Raw genomic sequence first — 18,419 nt, forward strand, 5'->3', positions numbered from 1 at the left:
ATCTTAAATTGGCTGTGCACCGACGCTTCCCATCCAACCTGATGAAGCTTGAGAGGTGCTGCAAAGAGGAATGGGCGAAACTGGCCAAGGATAGGTGTACCAAGCTTGTGGCATCATATTCAAAAAGATTTGAGGCTGTAACTGCTGCCAAAGGTGCATCGACAAAATATTGAGCAAATGCTGTGAATACTTATATACATGTGATTTGTCATTTTTTTTATTTTTAATAAATTTGCAAAAACCTCAAGTAAACTTTTTTCATGTTGTCATTATGGGGTGTTGTGTGTAGAATTCTGAGGAAAAAAATGAATTTAATCCATTTTGGAATAAGACTGTAACATAACAAAATGTGGAAAAAGTGATGCGCTGTGAATACTTTCCAGATCCACTGTATATACAAACTCATTACATGGAGGAAGTAAAAATGTTAGGTTTGAATACAAAAGGGGAGGTCTAAAAATCAAAAGTCCATCTTATGAGAAGGATTTAGGAGTTGTAGTAGACTTGAAACTATTAACTAGCAGACACTCTTAAGAAGGCTAACAGAATTGTAGGTTTTATAGTACAATGTAGAGTAGAAGTCCAAAGAGGTTATGTTCAAGCTTTGGTCTCCAGGCTACAAAAAGGACATAGTGGTGCTGGAAAAAGTCCAGAGAAGACTGACTAGGCTGATTCCAGGGGTGCAAGGGATGAATTATGAGGAAAAAAAGAAAAAAAAAAAGTAGCGGAGCCTTTTCAGTTTAAGGAAAGGAAGATTGAAGTGTTTAAAATTATGAAGGGAATTAGTACAGTGGATTGAGATTTACTTTAAAATGAGTTCAATGAGAACATGGGGACACAATTGGAAACTTGTTAAGGGTAAATTTCACACAAACATTATGATTTTTTGCTTTACACAGAGAACCACAGCCACATGGAATAAGTTACCAAATAGTGTGGTAGGCAATAGGAATTTAGGGACTTGAAAAACAAGACTTGATGTTACTTTGAAAGAATTAAGTGGATAGGACTGGTGAGCTTTGTTGGGCTGAATGGCCTGTTCTCATCTAGATTGTTCAAATGTTCTAAACTTCCACGTATGGGCTTATGGCCTGGACAAGACCAAGTGCAAAATGGGGAAGACTATGCGTGGAGTTTGCATGTTCTTCGAGTGTCTGTGTGGGTTTCTTCCGGGTGCTCCGGTTTCCTCCCACAGTCCAAAGACATGCAGGTTAGGTGCATTGGCGATCCTAAATTGTCCCTAGTATGTGCTTGGTGTGTGGGTATGTATGTGTGTGTGCTCTGTGGTGGGCTAGTGCTCTGGCCGGGATTTGTTCCTGCCCTGTGCCCTGTGTTGGCTGGGATTGGCTCCAGCAGACCCCCGTGAACCTGTGTTAGGATATATTGCGGATTGGATAATGGATGGATATACCCAAAATACTTAATAGGGTAACTACCAAATACCCAATATAATGACAAAAACATAGTTCTTTTATATATTAAAGATTTATGCAACAAAATATTCAAAACTGGAAGCAAATTCTGAGGAGAAAACAAAGGGCATGCCAGGAAAGCAAACCAAACCAACACAAGTAATCCATAGTCCTATAAACAAATATCAATAAACAATCAAATGTTCTAATAACAGAAAAATCACAAAAACACTCACAAAAATTTACAAATCACAAAATCAAAAAAGCAGCAAGGGACTGAACTCCACATCCCAAATTATAATGGTTGACGGCAGTCCCTCAGCTACAATATCAGGGAGGCCCCACCCCCTTTTTATTCAATGTAAAGTACAGTACACAAGAAACCTAACACAATCTAACTGTTGCGGTGTATCAGTTTGAGTTTAAGCATGTTTTATGTACTGTTTTTGGTAATTCTGAGTTATTTTTGAGGCAGGGCCACCTTGCTATCTCTCTGAGCTCTCACTCCAACTATTTAAGGTCCCAGCAAAGTAGCTCAGATCAAGAGATCATTGAGCTTGTGTTTTTGTGAAGTAGTTTTGTAAGTATTGTTATTTTCTTTGAATTTTTCTGGCTTTCTTGATCTTTCTGCAATGGTTATAGGATTGTGTTGACTGGATTTAGTATTGGGAATTGGTTTGCTGTAGGATTGCCTTTTAGGCAACTCCTTTTCACCTATTTTTGCACTTTCAGTATTTTGCTTATCTTTTCTATTCTTTCTAATAAAAACTTAATTTCTAAAGGTTCTTTGTTTTGTTCATACATACTGTAGTTTATGGTTACCCATCTTCTGGTGGGGCTTTTGTTATATTTTGAAAGTTTTCTAGTTATTTTATCTATGTTCTTATTTTTGGAGTCTAGCAGGCTGAAAACCTGCAGTTATCAGTTTTAAGGACAGCTGGATTTTAGGAAGCTTCACACTCACTTTGCTGTATTTGGGTCTCTAAATGTAACAACTGTTATGCACAAAAGGTGATCTGAAATTAATAAACAACACAATATCCAATAATTAGGAAATAAAAACATACTGCCTAACAAAATACACAAAGAAAGAATTTGACAAACAACAAAAAGGTTAAATTAAATGAAAACACTCTTGGGCCAGGGATAAAACCATTGTTGTAATGTAACTATTAAAATGAAGAACCCAAAATTCTCTAAAGGAAGAGGGGAACCATAATTCTGCTGGACCAAACAACAAAACAGACTTTCTTAAAATATGTTTTTCAAAAGGAGATTCAAAAAGAAAACAAGAAATTAATTCAAACATAGGCAAGAAATATTTTTAAACATTTTGCATTAAAGAGGCAACCCAAACATGAACACAATCTAAATATTTAACAAACCCTTTAACAAACAAATAAAAAGTCCAAACATCAGAGAATCAATACAAAAAAGGGACACACAAGAGATATCCAGAAATGAATCCAACAATACAAACAGTATGTAACACTTTGGCAATATACTGAAGCATATCAGGCCTTTATATAGGCCAAGTGCATTCCATGCACTGGTAACAATTTTGTTTGTTATTAAATGATACTGCAATTTACATAATTCCAAAAGATATATTCACGCATTATGAACACCAGTTCTTACCAACTTAACATTACTTTGGCTTTATTTACACTTCCCTGAAAATAAACTTTGTCCACATATACAGTAATTGTGTAGATTACATACTACTATAACATAAGAAAGTACTTTAGAGTGCTACCAATTACATTGGCTTGTTGTGTTACATGAAAGCCTCACAATTCCCACTGTGACATCTTTACAAAGTTTCTCTTTAGTCATGGTCGCTGACTAAAACATTTTTGTAGACTATTTTAGACCAGGTCATCTTCTTAGTAATGAAGATAATAACTTTATTTTTGTTTCCATTATTTACTATAGAATTAATAATATGATTGGTTCATAGTGTGGCAGTGTTACTGCATTTCTTTTAAGTCAAAGTTTACTGATAAATGTGAGATTTAAGGTTTATTGCCATATACAAAATTATTTTGTAGTTTAATTTAGATAAAATCACATAAGAATAATAACTAATTTTTGTTGTCTTTGCATCACCATACTTTTGCAGAAGTACCAGTATAACCAGTATAACTAGCTATCCATCAAACTGGGAGACTCAAGCAAAAGAGAGGTTTCTTTCTTTGTTGGTTCCATCAGCTGTACATTACCAGACCTAGCATATCTTAGTACAAACAAAAGACACTTATCAACTGACACATTAGTCTGTTTTACAACAGACAAGCAAGAAAGTAATAAAATTAAGTAATATATTTAAATCTCAAAGGGTATCTTACAGATTTATAAACCAATAATAATATACAAAATTATACAGAAGTAATATACTATATACTGTGCAAGTGTGGACAGGGCTGAGCAGAGTACTGTAAATCAGTAATGGCAGGAATGCAGTACATCATACCAGCACAGAAAAGAGGACACCAGCATAGGGTAATAGATCCTATATATGAAATGAGCTCCCTGGAAGTAATTACTCTGTATACATGAAACTAATAAACTAGCAAAAGCATAAAATGAACTCTGCCTGAAAAAAGGATAGGTGTCAGCAAGACATCTAATATATTTGGACTGTTGCTGCCTATTATGAAGAATAAACCATGAGGAGATTATCAGGAATGCCTACACCTGCAAAATTGAGGTAGGGTGTTCTGGGCAGGCCTTTAGAACATGTACGTAACTAAAGAGGCTGCTCTGGGGGTTATTATGGCAGCAACTCTTGCATGAGTTTTAAAAGCCATTCTCTATATATTTTTAGTTGTGCTAAACAGAAACATTTTTATGCATACTTTGGGTTCCTCACCATCTTTATGGGTTCAGGGACAATACAAGATCACCTCTCTTCACAGTACAGAATGGAACTTACAGTAAATATAAAGACTGCCTCTGGTGCATCTGTTTTATAATGTACCTTATCCTATTGGTATGGGTGCTTTGAAGTCAATAGATATTTCACACATAAGCTTATTCTTCGTATCATATAAATTATTAGTTTGATTGACATACGTTTGCAAGTTTCTTAATCAAAATGTAATTGGAAGAAAAGAAAAAAGAAAGTTGCAAACATCTTTAAATTGGTGACATGCAGCTTGTAAAATCATCAGTAATGTTTTATAGGTATAATATAGCTGTAATGATTACTTGATGCAAAATACATGTATACATAGTTTTAGTTAAGACTGATGGATTTTGGCATCACTGCATAAATATATACCAGCACAAAATTAACTGGCACAGCTTAACTATGATTTGTTTCATTTTCCACAACGCAATGCATCTGTTCAGTCTAAACTGGATACTTCAATAACCCTGGAAAACACTCTGTTTAAAAAGCACTACAGCAAAGTTTCTCAAGCTTTTTTTTCTGTGGTGGCACAATTCTTGTAAACAAAAACATCCCAAGGCACAACACTATTTTACTAATCACAAACAAATAACATCGCATGCATGTGCTCAACTGTTTGAAGTGACATGACTACCAGGGAAGCCGGTAAAAAAGCAGCTCTGACATCAGCGTTCACAGATACAGCAGTGTGAAGTACTATGTTTACAACATAGCAATTGTGGGTCTGCTTTTATTTTTTTCTTCTCCAGGTAGATCTGTCCTGCTCAGACAGGTATCCATCACTTGTAGATATTGTCCCTCTGAGGTTCAGACCAAGGTATGCTGCACTGTTACTTCCTAACGGTGCACCACTGGTTGAAAAACACAGCAGGGTTGCAGATATCGATAAAAGGTAAACATATCAGGCAGAAACCAACCCTGGATAGAGTGCCAGTCAGTCACAAGATACACACATCCATGTTTATTCATGTAAGGGCAGTTGAGGACAGCTGGTCAGTATTAAATGTATTTCTTTTGGATGTTGGAAAAAACTGGAGAACCATAAGAAAACCTAAATGTGCACAGCGAGAATGTGCTACTTACAACTAGACAATGACTGGGTCAGGAGTCAAACTCGGGTCCTTGATGCTGTAATGTAAAAGTGTCCCAATTATATTGGGCCAATTTAGAAGCACCACATAAATATCAATACCACATCTTTGACATGCGGAAGGAAACTGGAGTATTTGTAGAAAACAAACTACATGGTGTTCAAGCTGAGATTCAAATCCAGGTACCTCAGGCTGTGAGGTTTGAGCACTGAGCAACTGCGGTCAACAAAAATATGATGGAACAAAACAAAAAAGATTACAGTACTGGATGTTCCACAAAACAATGAAAAAAGGTTGATTTCCCAAAGGAAGGTTCAGTTATCTTTGACTTATTCTAGTGTTTTGTATAACAGAAACTTAGAAATCTAAAGAAAGTGTAGTAAAGCATGACTTTTAATTGCATCCTATTGCATCATTTGTTAGTGTGATTTTGCTACACATTGTACAATTTACTGTGTTGTAATGGACCATTTCACACCACTACATTACATTTCCTTGTTCTGACATGAAGAGCAAGTCTCTGATCCTTCTTCTAAATATATCTTAAAATAAAACTGTATGAGTAAAACTGTGTAAAATGTTTTGTACTTGTACAGCTCCAGGAATCTGAGTTCAGATCCTAGGATGAAGGCCATCTGTACAGGCTTTACACTTTTTCCCTGCTGTTTTTATTCCATATCTGGAAGGTTTTGATGGACAACTCCATGTTGGCATTGCATGAATGAATGTGGATTGGGTGTGTTATGTGTCTTGTTAAGGACTGTTGCCCATCCAAAGCTGGGCAGTGTATTGCTTTTGATGCTACCTTGATGTTTATGACACTGTGCATATATAAAATTTCTAGAAAAAATTAAATTAATCTAATCATAGAATATTAAAGTACTGGGTTTCAGTCTGGACTACTGTGGCTACAAGTCTTTGTTCAAACCAGTTTCATAACTTTACTTGTACCCCTCTCCTTAATTAGTTTGCCTTCTTCTTGCTTTTGTTCTATAGATAAAACAATATTACTGTATGTGAATGACTACCTTTCAAGAAATATATAGTGAGATCTTTAAATACTACTAATGTTGAAGAGGAGTATACTTCTTTACTTTGTCCAAAGACACCAATGGCTTGAATAACTAAATCATATCTAAATAAACACAAAAGCAATCAAGAAAACTATCAAGAAGAATAAGGACAACTCATTCACTAAAACACTATAGTTCTTTTTGTTATTTTTTTAAAAACTAAAACAAGAACTATTAGGAATTGCAAGAATAATACAAAAAAAAAATAGAAATTGGGACATAAAACAATTTTATTTAAAACATAATACCTTCTAAAAGTTTAAATTTGTAGCCGCAGCAGCCCCACAGGTTAGAACTCGAGAGCCACTGGCATAGTGCATTTTTAGATCTCTCTTGTGCAGCAATTGCAAAACTATGTCTTAGGGACCCCATGCAGGTTTCCAACCAGATTCACATTTAGCTAAAATAATTGATCTAAATTACTTTGCTGGTATTTTTTTCTCTTTTCTTATTCTGCATTCAGAGAAGCACAGCAGTCTAACTTTTACATTTATAAGACATTTAGAAATATTTCTATTTTCTGTTTTAGCTTTAAATACTTAACTGTCATGTTTTTTTCCTATTATTGTACCCCTTTTTCTACGTTGTTTACTCCCTTCATTGTATCCTAAAAATGACAATTAAAAAAGCAGTGCAGACACCCACACAAACAACATTGAATGATGAAAGACTGCAGCTACTTCAGTAACAGACCTAATAACATACTTGTTAGTAAAAACTGGATCGTATACCCAGAACACCTGGAAATGAAGAATGGAAATCAAGATAAAAATTTTGTTAAATAGTTAAAAAAGAAATTACATTATCCCATATACAGTACAGATACTGCTTAATACATTTTAATTAAAAAATGACCAAACTTAGTTTTTTAATTTATGCATTGACCCCAAACACAGAAATTGGGAACTAACAGCTCAATTAATTAGTCTAGGAGTCCAAATAAAAATGGTAGTTTTTTTGCTTTGTTAGACATCTAGGGGGTGCAGTCCTGTGACATCGCTGTCTTGACACTTTATAACCCAGCACTGCAGATCTCTTAGCATCCGAGATTGTGGCGAATCAAAAGAGAATTTTCAAGTGATATAGTATGTTTAGGCTTTGAAAAATTAGTTCCACTTTGACAACTATGGCTAGCTTTCTGGGTCTGGCAGCAGTCCATTCAAATTCACATATAAGAACTTTACTTTGGTTTAAAGAATTGCATATCTACTCCTGGTCCATTTTCATTGCCACAGCTGTTTGGATTTTCGTGCTGGTAGGTACATACATGTCACTTTTATAAATGTAAAATCAACGTATCTTTCTCCCTTCAAGGCAAATGATACAGAACATTAAAACACCATTAATTGCTTTCACAGCCAAGTATAAATGTAAACATATTTTGTGGTTTGAGACTGAGTCGTAATTCATCCACCATACTTGTGAGCCTCATTAGTTGTGACAACATAAAGCCCACAGTCATCCAGCTTTGTTGTGCTGATGAATATATATAGTCTATCTGAAGTCGCAGAGAGCCTGAACTCTGGCTTGGGTACAAAAGTACACATTTCAGATTAATTAGTCAAAACTATGTCAGGTTAAATATAAAAAATATTATATAAAATGATGTGCATAGACATCCAGCATCATTTTACTGGTACATTCACCTAGTCTGTGCTCTTTTATAGTAGAGATTAATTGTAAAAAAGATTATTTAACAAGATGGTAGAAAAATGTTGCATGAAAGAAAGCTCTGTTTTGTTCTTAGTATTTCCTCAAAGCATACCTCCCAGTCAGCAGAACACTCAGAGAAAAAGTATTTCTAAATTACAGTAATTAATGCACTAATAGGTTAAAATCAAATTTAAATAAAAAACAGTTAATAAGAAGATGTAAATTAGTAGCATATGCACTTGTTACTTACAGATATTTGCAATTAAGCCTTCTGTTCTAGAACAAAAAAATACATTACAAGTGGTCAATTTTATTTGTTTTACTTATAATATTATATAATTTATTACATTTGCTTTCATATATCGAATATTAGTTATATTGTGATTAATTGGAAATTACAAAAAGCAATGACATTATTTTTCTTAAATCCATTTAATCAAATTCAGGGCCATAGAGGGCTGAGATCTGTCCTGGTAACACTGCATAGAAGTCATGGACCAGCCTTTGGGAGTCCACAGCAAAGGGCACACATGTACACACTCATACACACATGCTCAAGACCACTTTGGAATCACCAGTTTACCTAACACACAGATTTTTGGGGATGTGGGAGGAAGGCTGGAGTATCCAAAAGAAAATTTAATGCAGATATGGGGATGAAGTGCAAACTCCACACAGGCACTGCCTGAACGTGAGAAACTCAAAGAACTAGATCTATAACTCAACAGCATAAACTACTTTGTTACTAGGCTTCCCACAGTCTGAAAGAATATTGCATAAATGAAGAAAATGTTACAATTTGGAACTAGGAGAGCTGTGTAACGTCACAATTTATTCAGATTTTAATACAGTGTAAATGTTACTTAATGAACATGTATTCAGCACCTAGTAACATTATGTGCTGAAATGCAATGATAATAAATGGGTTATGTTTTCATTCCTCATATATCCCAATATCTTGTTTTTGCTTGTGTGTGAGTGTGTTTTCTTCTTTTTATTTCTTTGTTGTCACCATTGAATCTATTTCAGCATTTTTCATTTGCAATACAAATGTCTACAATGCAAATTCATGATAGTCGAGGCTACACACAAATTCCCTTTATGGCATCAGACTTGAGTCAAGGCAGATTTGTGTGCACAGACCACAGACAATGTATGTATCAATTAGCTAAAGGAATCATATGTCAGTGATTCAATGTCAGCTTGCGTTTTAACAGAATAAAGAGCCTGAGGCCCATAATAATATATTCCACAGCTTTTATATGGTAATACTGAGTAAATATAAATCATGACTGAAATCAAGTAACTAAACTAGTTGTCCACTAATTCCAGTAAGTTTTACTTAAATATACAAGTAAATTAATGTGAACCTGAACCTTAAAAAACCTTTATTATACAGGGGGCATAAGCCTAAAATATTCAGAATTTTTAACGGCAGTAGCAGTAGCAAAAGAATTGTTTTGCAACAACATTTATTTCTACAGCAAATTTTTATATATAGGATGTAGCTTAAAGTGCTTTAGATTATGTCAAAGAAATAGTTACAAACAAACAAAAGCAAATTAAAATGAGAAACGAATAATAATTATTACCATGCAGGGAAATAATACATACATAAGTCTGATATATAATTAATCTATCATCAATAAAGTATTTTTTATTAAGGATTTTTTTTTTATTTCTTTAAGAATCAAGAATGAGGTATTATTACATAAAAATGATACACAAACTGCACAGACCAGATTCATCAAAGAACTGCATCAGGAATTCAATAAGGAAACATACCCGCTAAAACATAATACCTTAAGCGTTCGTGATTAAACAACCTCGGGGTTTATTTTGTAAAGATTTTATATCAAGTGGATGGATAAAACATCAACATTGGGAGAGGTGTGCTTACATGTGACACTGATTTATTACTGCAATTGTCTTTCAGTATTCTCTCTGGCACTGGGCTGTAAAATGCAGTTACGAGCCTGCTCTTTTTAAAATACAAATAAAATCAAATCCAGCATTGCTCTTGTCTCTATCGTCTGTTTACACTATGGCGCACAGAAGCTCATACATGTAAAAAAAAAAAGAATCTTGCAAGCCGAGTTCAGAATCTAAATTAAAATTAAGAATAAAATTAAAATCGAACCACACTGCAGTCCCGCCATATTATTTCCAACTGGAGCCCTCTGGACTGGATTTAATCATCCCGTTTCTTCCATCACTCAAACTGTAACTTTACAAAAGCAACATATTGACACCGCTCTTTGGAGCTGTCCCACTGCACAAAGAGACGCGACTCTTTTTGAAACTTTTCTCAAATGTATTTCCTGCTGAGGAAAATGTACTTAAAAAAATGCGTGTGCATGTACGCCATTAAACCCGAACTTTCTTGCTGCGTTTATAAAATGAGCTGTCTTTTATAAATCTGCACATCCTTTTTGCACCCTCATCTGTATCTGCGCTTCACTGTTTTATGTAGTAAACGTGTCGACGAGCTGCACCTCACTCTTTATATTCTTGATCGCTTTTGATTGATCGTGTTTTGAAAAGGCGGTTTGGTACGCTGAAGTGCAGTGAAAAGTGTAATGTAGCTCCGCGCAGAGACCTTATACATCAACATTGCTTTTCAGGAGTTGTGCCTGCAATGACCATATGGTCTCTTCACCTGTGGTAAACACAAGGTTCTTTTCTTAAGGTTACATACTGTGAACAATATGTTCTGTGATCGTTAGCACTACGGCATGATGATAATGTTAGCAACTGCGAAAACTAATAATTATAATAACAAATAAGACAACAAAAGCAACAACAATTACAAAATTAATGGTAGGAGTAATAATGATAATAATGATGATGAAAACTGCAATAAAATAAAACTGTTGGCGATACTATTGTTGTCTTTTAATCTTACCTTATAGTCTGGGGAAAATAAAACGAACAATCTAAAACACGTTTCACGTGATTTTGTCTAAAAATTAAACTTAGTTTAAAGTCAGTAGTCAAATATCGGTTATCAGGTTTTTGAAATCTCTTAATAATATTCATCACGGCGGACTCTTTAACATCATGATTAAGAATAAAAACACTGATGACTGGCAGAAAACATTACCTATCAGACAAGCTCTAATTTGCCTTTGAAGAGAACAGACCAATTGACGGTGTCAGTGGGCGTCGGTTTAAAGGTGAAGTGTTTTTTGAGTTTAGTAAATGACTGCAGCAAGAAATTCAGAAGGTCTGGCTTCTTTTCATTCGGAGTATGTTGACCATGGCAGAAACACGTTTGATCAACTCCTCACAAAAACCTGGTTTAATGTATTAAATATCAGAAAGACTGGAAATTTCAAAAGGTCTGCGCCTCCCTAACTCACCAAGACAATGGGACACTCAGAATGCAGCAGTAACAATCTACTCTGGGGAAATTATCGTCTTCAGAATAAGACAACCTGCAGTACACTAACCAAATACAGCAAGGTGCCCGTTACTGCTTGTGATCTGGTCGATGTAATCATCTCTTTGGGATAAATGTGTATAATGTATATTTAATGGGAAGATACGCTACTAAGTAAACGTGTTTGGGCTGTGGATTTTCCAGAGGTATAACGGTACAATTTACAGTGGCAGTTGTCGCTCCTGCTGAAATTGACACTGAAAACCACTACAACTGTAAGTTCAGGTACATTCTGGGGGAAAATTCTCTTCGAGCCTCTGCGTGTAGAACAAAGGATTTAAAACCGCGAATTTCCTAGAGTAAAAGGAGATTTATAAAGCAAGCTGAATGTGGATACAAGACTGTTTTAACGTAAACAAGTATTTTGTATCTACAGTCCAGAAATCAGCGGTTTGATGAACGATTATGCGAATTAACGATCAGTGTCCTAAACGGTTTACGGGACTTTACCATCGCGCTGATCTTTTTGGGAAACATCGACAATTTTCAACGGTGTATTCTGTACACACCCTTTAAAAAGGAGATTTGCTCACCTTGGGAGTGCAACATAAAGCTAGAGATTCGACTAATTCGTCAACACATCAGATCACCGTTTTCTTCAGAAGCAAATATGTACCGTTTAAACGCACTTGGAATTTATCTGTGGGAAACAATAGTATTTTTCAGGTGAGTTTGAATGCTCTGCTGCATCTGAGCTTATACAGTCCGAGCAGCAAAAAATGCTTTATTTTCACTAAATGACCACGGCATTAGCGATTAAAGGTTACATTAGCATACATCTTTAGCATAGGTCTTTCATGCATTTAGATGTTCTTGTTTTTCGACATATGTCTGTTACAATAATTAATTATCACTGTCGGCTATGTATAAAGAATGTAATTAGTTTTACTGAGACACTGACTGCAGTGCTGAATTTCACAGTCTTCCGAGTATCGGAGAACAGTGGCAACTAGTGGAGGCTTCAGGAGTAGTAGAGCAGCTTTCTCAGTAAGTAGACTATTTCTGTTTGTTTTGTAATTAAATAAGGTTTGAAGATACTATAGTTCACTACTATCATAATCATCATACGAATAATGTTCTTAAAAAAACAAAATGTCATTGACACCAAGCCACCCTTCACACTAAACGAATCATCTAAGCTTATTTATATATTTTAAATGTGTTGGTGTTTTTGCTCATAGAGGTTTGTTTATATATCAGTCAAGAGCACTCATTTTCCCTTCGTGTGTGTACTAAAATATAAATAATGTAAAAGATAAAAAGAATGATAATTTATTTATTAAATGTCTAGTTTGTGTAACAACACAACCATATTTGTCTGGTAAATTGAAATTTCCAAAAATGTGTCTTTTTCACAATTATTGATACTTTTAATTTAACAGAATAGCATTACAAATTCAACTCTAGTCATTAAGGTAATAATATGGTACTTTTTGACATATGAATTGTGAATCAAAACAAACCAGTATCTTCAAAGAAAATTTGCCTCTTGTCATCAGTTGGTTATGTGTGATCTTTACACATTGTGTATTTAAATGTCAAATATAATGTTAGCATTTCCTGTTATATAGTTGTTTTTTTTTGTTCTTATAAAGTGATTGTTTTTCATTCTCACCACATCATTTAGTTAATGAATTTGGATCAGGATAATGCACCGTCTTACTTCTAGGTGCTGAACTGTGCACTTTTTTTTACTAATTGAAATCCATCCATCCATCCATTATCCAACCCGCTATATCCTAACACAGGGAAATCTCTCTTGCAATTTCATTTTGGACCTGGACCTCATTTCAGATGCAGATTTACATGCTGACATTAATCACTCTGTCAAAAAAAATAGACTGGACAAATATTGCGTGTGTATATATGTATGTGTTTATATATATATATATATATATATATATATATATATATATATATATATATATATATATATATATATATATATATATATATATATATATATATATATATATATATATATATATATATATATATATATATATAGTGGGTATAGAAAAGAAATATTATAATTTTATTGTTTTACAGCCTTAAATAAAAACACACAAACCAATATTTTTTCCAGCTTTACTTACTCAATGCAATCTATAACATCCAAGTGAAAGATACAGCTGCACTTGAAAGTTTGTGGCCCCTTTAGAATTATCTATATTTTTGCATAAATATGACCTAAAACATCATCAGATTTTCACTCAACTCCTAAAAGTATATAAAGAGAAACCAGTTAAACAAATGAGACAAAAATATTATACTTGGTCATTTATTTATTGAGGAAAATGATCGAATATTACATATTTGTGAGTGGCAAAAGTATGTGAACCTCTAGGATTAGCAGTTAGTTTGAAGGTGAAATTAGAGTCAGGTGTTTTCAATCAATGGGATGACAATCAGGTGTGAGTGGGCACCCTGTGTTATTTAAAGAACAGGGATCTATCAAAGTCTGCTCTTCACAACACATGTTTGTGGAAGTGTATCATGGCACAAACAAAGGAGATTTCTGAGGACCTCAGAAAAGAGTTGTTGATGCTCATCAGGCTGGAAAAGGTTACAAAATCATCTCTAAAGAGTTTGGACTCCACCAATCCACAGTCAGACAGATTGTGTACAAATGGAGGAAATTCAAGACCATTGTTACCCTCCCCAGGAGTGGTCGACCAACAAAGATCACTCCAAGAACAAGGTGTGTAATAGTCGGCAAGGTCACAAAGGACCCCAGGGTAACTTCTAAGCAACTGAAGGCCTCTCTCACATTGGCTAATGTTCATGTTCATGAGTCCACCATCAGGAGAACACTGAACAATAATGGTTTGCATGCAGGGTTGCAAGGAGAAAGCCACTGCTCTCCAAAAAAAAACATTGCAGCTCATCTGCAGTTTGCTAAAGATCACGTGGACAAACCAGAAGGCTATTGGAAGAATGTTTTGTGGATGGATGAGACCAAAATAGAACTTATTGGTTTAAATGAAAACCGTTATGTTTGGAGAAAGGAAAACACTGCATTCCAGCATAAGAACCTTATCCCATCTGTGAAACATGGTGGTGGTAGTATAATGGTTTGGGCCTGTTTTGCTGCATCTGGGCCAGGATGGCTTGCCTTCATTGATGGAACAATGAATTCTGAATTATATCAGAGAATTCTAAAGGAAAATGTCAGGACATCTGTCCATGAACTGAATCTCAAGAGAAGGTGGGTCATGCAGCAAGACAACAACCCTAAGCACACAAGTCGTTCTACCAAAGAATGGTTAAAGAAGAATAAAGTTAATGTTTTGGAATGGCCAAGTCAAAGTCCTGACCTTAATCCTATCGTAATGTTGTGGAAGGACCTGAAGCAAGCAGTTAATGTGAGGAAACCCACCAACATCCCAGAGTTGAAGCTGTTCTGAACGGAAGAATGGGCTAAAATTCCTCCAATCCGGTGTGCAGGAATGATCAAATGTTACGGGAAACGTTTAGTTGCAGTTATTGCTGCAAAGGGGGGTCACACCAGATACGGAAAGCAAAGGTTCACATACTTTTGCCTCTCACAAATATGTAATATTCGATCATTTTCTATAATAAATAAATGACCAAGTATAATATTTTTGTCTCATTTGTTTAACTGGTTTCTCTTTATCTACTTTTAGGACTTGAGTGAAAATCTGATGATGTTTTAGGTCATATTTATACAGAAATATAGAAAATTCTAAAGGGTTCACAAACTTTCAAGCATAACTTTATCACAGCTACAGTTCAGAAGAATTTTAAAAAATAAAAAGAAGAAATACTGAGATTAATAAAGGATCACCCCCCTCTTTAACGCAATCAGGTGTAAGTGCCCACCATTTCCATTGCAGACCATGGTTACTGGCTTCCCCCTGTGATCAATTGTAATCAGTGTGATTAGTGAAGCATGAAAACAGCTCTTCCTGGAGCATTCATTCCCTTGCTTGGTAGTGCAGCTAACAGCAAACAACTGACTATGGGTGGCAAGCCACTTTTAAAAGATCTCAGGTATGGAGTTGTAGACAGACATAAGGCAGGCAGGAGATGGATACAAAAAATTCTCAAAGGCTTTGTCAATCCCAAGGAACACAGTGAAGTCCATAATAAAGAAGTGGCAAGTGTTTGGTACTACTAGGACCCTCCCTGGATCTGGCCGTCCCCCCAAACTGATTGGAAGAGCAAGGAGGAAACTGGTAAGAGAGACTACCAAGAGGCCAATGGCCACTTTGAAGGAGTTACAGGATTTTATGGCAAAGAGTGGTCATTGTGTGCGTGTGACAACAATTTCACAAGCGCTACACTATTGATGCTTGTTCGGGAGGGTCACAAGGAAAAGGTCACTTCTCAAGAAAGGCCACATTAAGGCTCGTTTGAGCTTTGCCAATGCACCTTGAAGATTCTGATGCCAAGTGGAAAAAGGTCTTGTGGTCAGATGAGACCAAAATCAAACTATTTGGCCTCAATACCAAACAGTACACCTGGCGGAAATCCAATGCAGCTCACTGTCCACAACACATCTTACCTACAGTAAAGCATGGAGGTGGCAGCCACAGGGCCTGGGGCACACATTAGGGTAGATAGAAAAATGGATGGGGCAAAATACTGTCAAATTCTTGAGGAAAACCTGCTACCCTCTGCCAGAAAGTTGAAGATGGGCAGAATGTTCACCTTTCAACACGAAAAAGACCTGAAGCACACAGCAAAATTGACCACACAGTGGGTGAAGGAGAAAAAAGTGAATGTCCTCCTGTGCCCCAGTCAGAGCCCAGACCTAAATCCCATTGCAAATCTGTTGAAAGATTTGAAGATAGCAGTCCACCAATACTCACTATCCAATTTGACTGAACTTGAACAGTTCTGTAAAGAAGAGTGGACAAATATTCTCAATCTAGATATGCAAAGCTGATAGAGAAGTATCTCAATAGACTCAAGGCTGTCATTAAGGCAAAAGGTGGTTCAACAAAATATTGACATTGGGGGTGATCCTTTATTAATCTCAGTATGTCTTGTTTTTGATTTTTTAAAATAATTTTTCTGAACTGTAGCTGTGATATGTTTCACTTGGATGTTATAGGTTGCATTAAGTAAGTAAAGCTGGGAAGATATTTTTTGTGTATATATATACTGTATATATTACCAGGCATAAAACTACCTTCATATAACATTGATTCAAGCCAGCATTTACAGTATATATAAGTGTATGTGTTAATCAAGCATTATTATTATTATTATTATTATTATTATTATTAATTAATTTTATTACTGTGGCTGTTAGCCCATGGTTGGGTTTTGGGAGCAAGAAATTGCGATTAAACCATAAAGATCGTGCATTAAAATCTACCCACTTTTTCACTACCCGACTCACAGCAAATGAATCCTTCTTTTGCCATTCTAAAAATAATGAACCAAAGATAAAGAGAAAGCAAAAGTTTATAGAATTGTACTTGGGATGCCGCCAATTGTAGTGTTAATTAGTCTTTTTAAATTGTTTTTGCTTTTTGTTCTTCCTTTTATTTCTGACATAAAACAATATAGCTTATTACACGTTCAGTATACCCTGTAATTCAGGCGTTTAAAATAATTTCACTATTGTTGGTTTCCTGATGTGAACTTAGCTGTAAGAGAAAATTTTTAAACTCCAGATACTGTTATGTCATATCACTGCTATGAGACGTAATTAAATGAATTGTAGATTTTCTAAATAAATGTGACAGCATGCCACTGCAGCCAAGAATTTCAGCCTCTTACAAATGTTTGACTCTGATGGTCTTTGTGAAAAGAGCTATCCGAGGAATCATTTGCCTCTCATTGCTTCTGGAGCAACAATAGGGGATTAAGATAAAAGATAGTGTGAGGAAACTATAGAACAATCACGTTTGTTTTTAAAACACCAAAGACATCTTCCCATGCTGCAGTTCTATTGAAGTGCTTTTGTTTAATGATGGTTCATAGACTGGATAGATGAAAATGCTTTCACTGCTCATTTTATTTTGTTGTGTCCCCAGAGCCTAGGAGATTTTTATAACTTATAAAAATACCCATTTTATTTTTGAAAGACAAATACTTTTCTTAGCCAAGATACATCACATTTAATTGAAAATAATTTAGTTCAAACCAAAATGTGAATACAGTTAAATTCACATTTTATAAAATTTCATAGCTGGTACAGTATTCATACATTTTAAATACATTATAATTTAGTCAGGTATAACAATAAGCATTTTTTAAAATATGTTTCCATTTTAGTTGCTTTTTAAATTGCTCAACATAGACTTTATTCTGTACAGATCATATTTTGTTAATTGAAAATGCAAATTCCCACTGATTTAACAGTCAAACTATGCATAGTGTAAATTCTGAAAAAGGGTTTGGAGTTAGATATTATTATTCTCACAAATACAGAGTTAAAATATTTGTATAAGAACAGCAATTAGAAAAATATGTACACACTTTTCACAATTGGATTTTACACAATTAAATAAACTCCAGAGTAATATCTTTTTATTTATTTATTTTTAGTGTGAGGCAATGTAAATCTGAAAATATGAATTAAACAGAACAGCATCTTATATTAAACATCATAGATAAAATATGTGGATATAGTACTGAAACTTGGCCCTTATATGAAACATTAAACTGGTGGAACCTCAAAAATTTGATATATAATTGAAGTTTCAGAAAGAAGACATTGGCTTCAAAAACGTCAGATGGCTGCTCTTTAAGATTGCAGTTGTTTCCGATGATTACGTGAGATATTTGTATAAAGCCTGGTGTACTGCAGTAGTGTAATTTATGACATTTAGTGTGTGTGTTTTGTATAAGTAAATG

General features: G+C 34.9%; 1 protein-coding gene and 1 long non-coding RNA gene across 5 annotated transcripts in view; one reads left to right on the plus strand and one right to left on the minus strand.

Moving 5' to 3' along the window:
- LOC120542566 overlaps positions 1 to 11,206 on the minus strand; it is a 41,214-nt gene extending 30,008 nt beyond the window's left edge. For 2 of the 3 annotated variants that reach the window (XR_005636205.1, XR_005636204.1), the window contains exon 1: positions 11,049 to 11,206. This is a non-coding gene — a long non-coding RNA (uncharacterized LOC120542566). Of the gene's footprint in view, positions 1 to 8,393; positions 8,420 to 11,048 lie in introns of all 3 variants that reach the window. The other variant, XR_005636206.1, reaches the window with a different exon arrangement.
- Positions 11,207 to 11,323: 117 nt separating this feature from the next.
- The window catches only part of glra1 (glycine receptor, alpha 1), a 169,523-nt gene continuing 162,427 nt past the window's right edge, over positions 11,324 to 18,419 (plus strand). The window contains exon 1 of one of the 2 annotated variants that reach the window (XM_039775877.1): positions 11,324 to 12,251. In XM_039775877.1, the coding sequence (XP_039631811.1) occupies positions 12,196 to 12,251 (56 nt within the window). In that variant the 5' untranslated portion in view covers positions 11,324 to 12,195. Of the gene's footprint in view, positions 12,252 to 12,533; positions 12,573 to 18,419 lie in introns of those variants that run through there. The other variant, XM_039775878.1, reaches the window with a different exon arrangement.

This window comes from Polypterus senegalus, chromosome 13 (genome assembly GCF_016835505.1).
Source record: "Polypterus senegalus isolate Bchr_013 chromosome 13, ASM1683550v1, whole genome shotgun sequence".
In the NCBI taxonomy this organism is placed as follows: Eukaryota; Metazoa; Chordata; class Cladistia; order Polypteriformes; family Polypteridae; genus Polypterus; species Polypterus senegalus.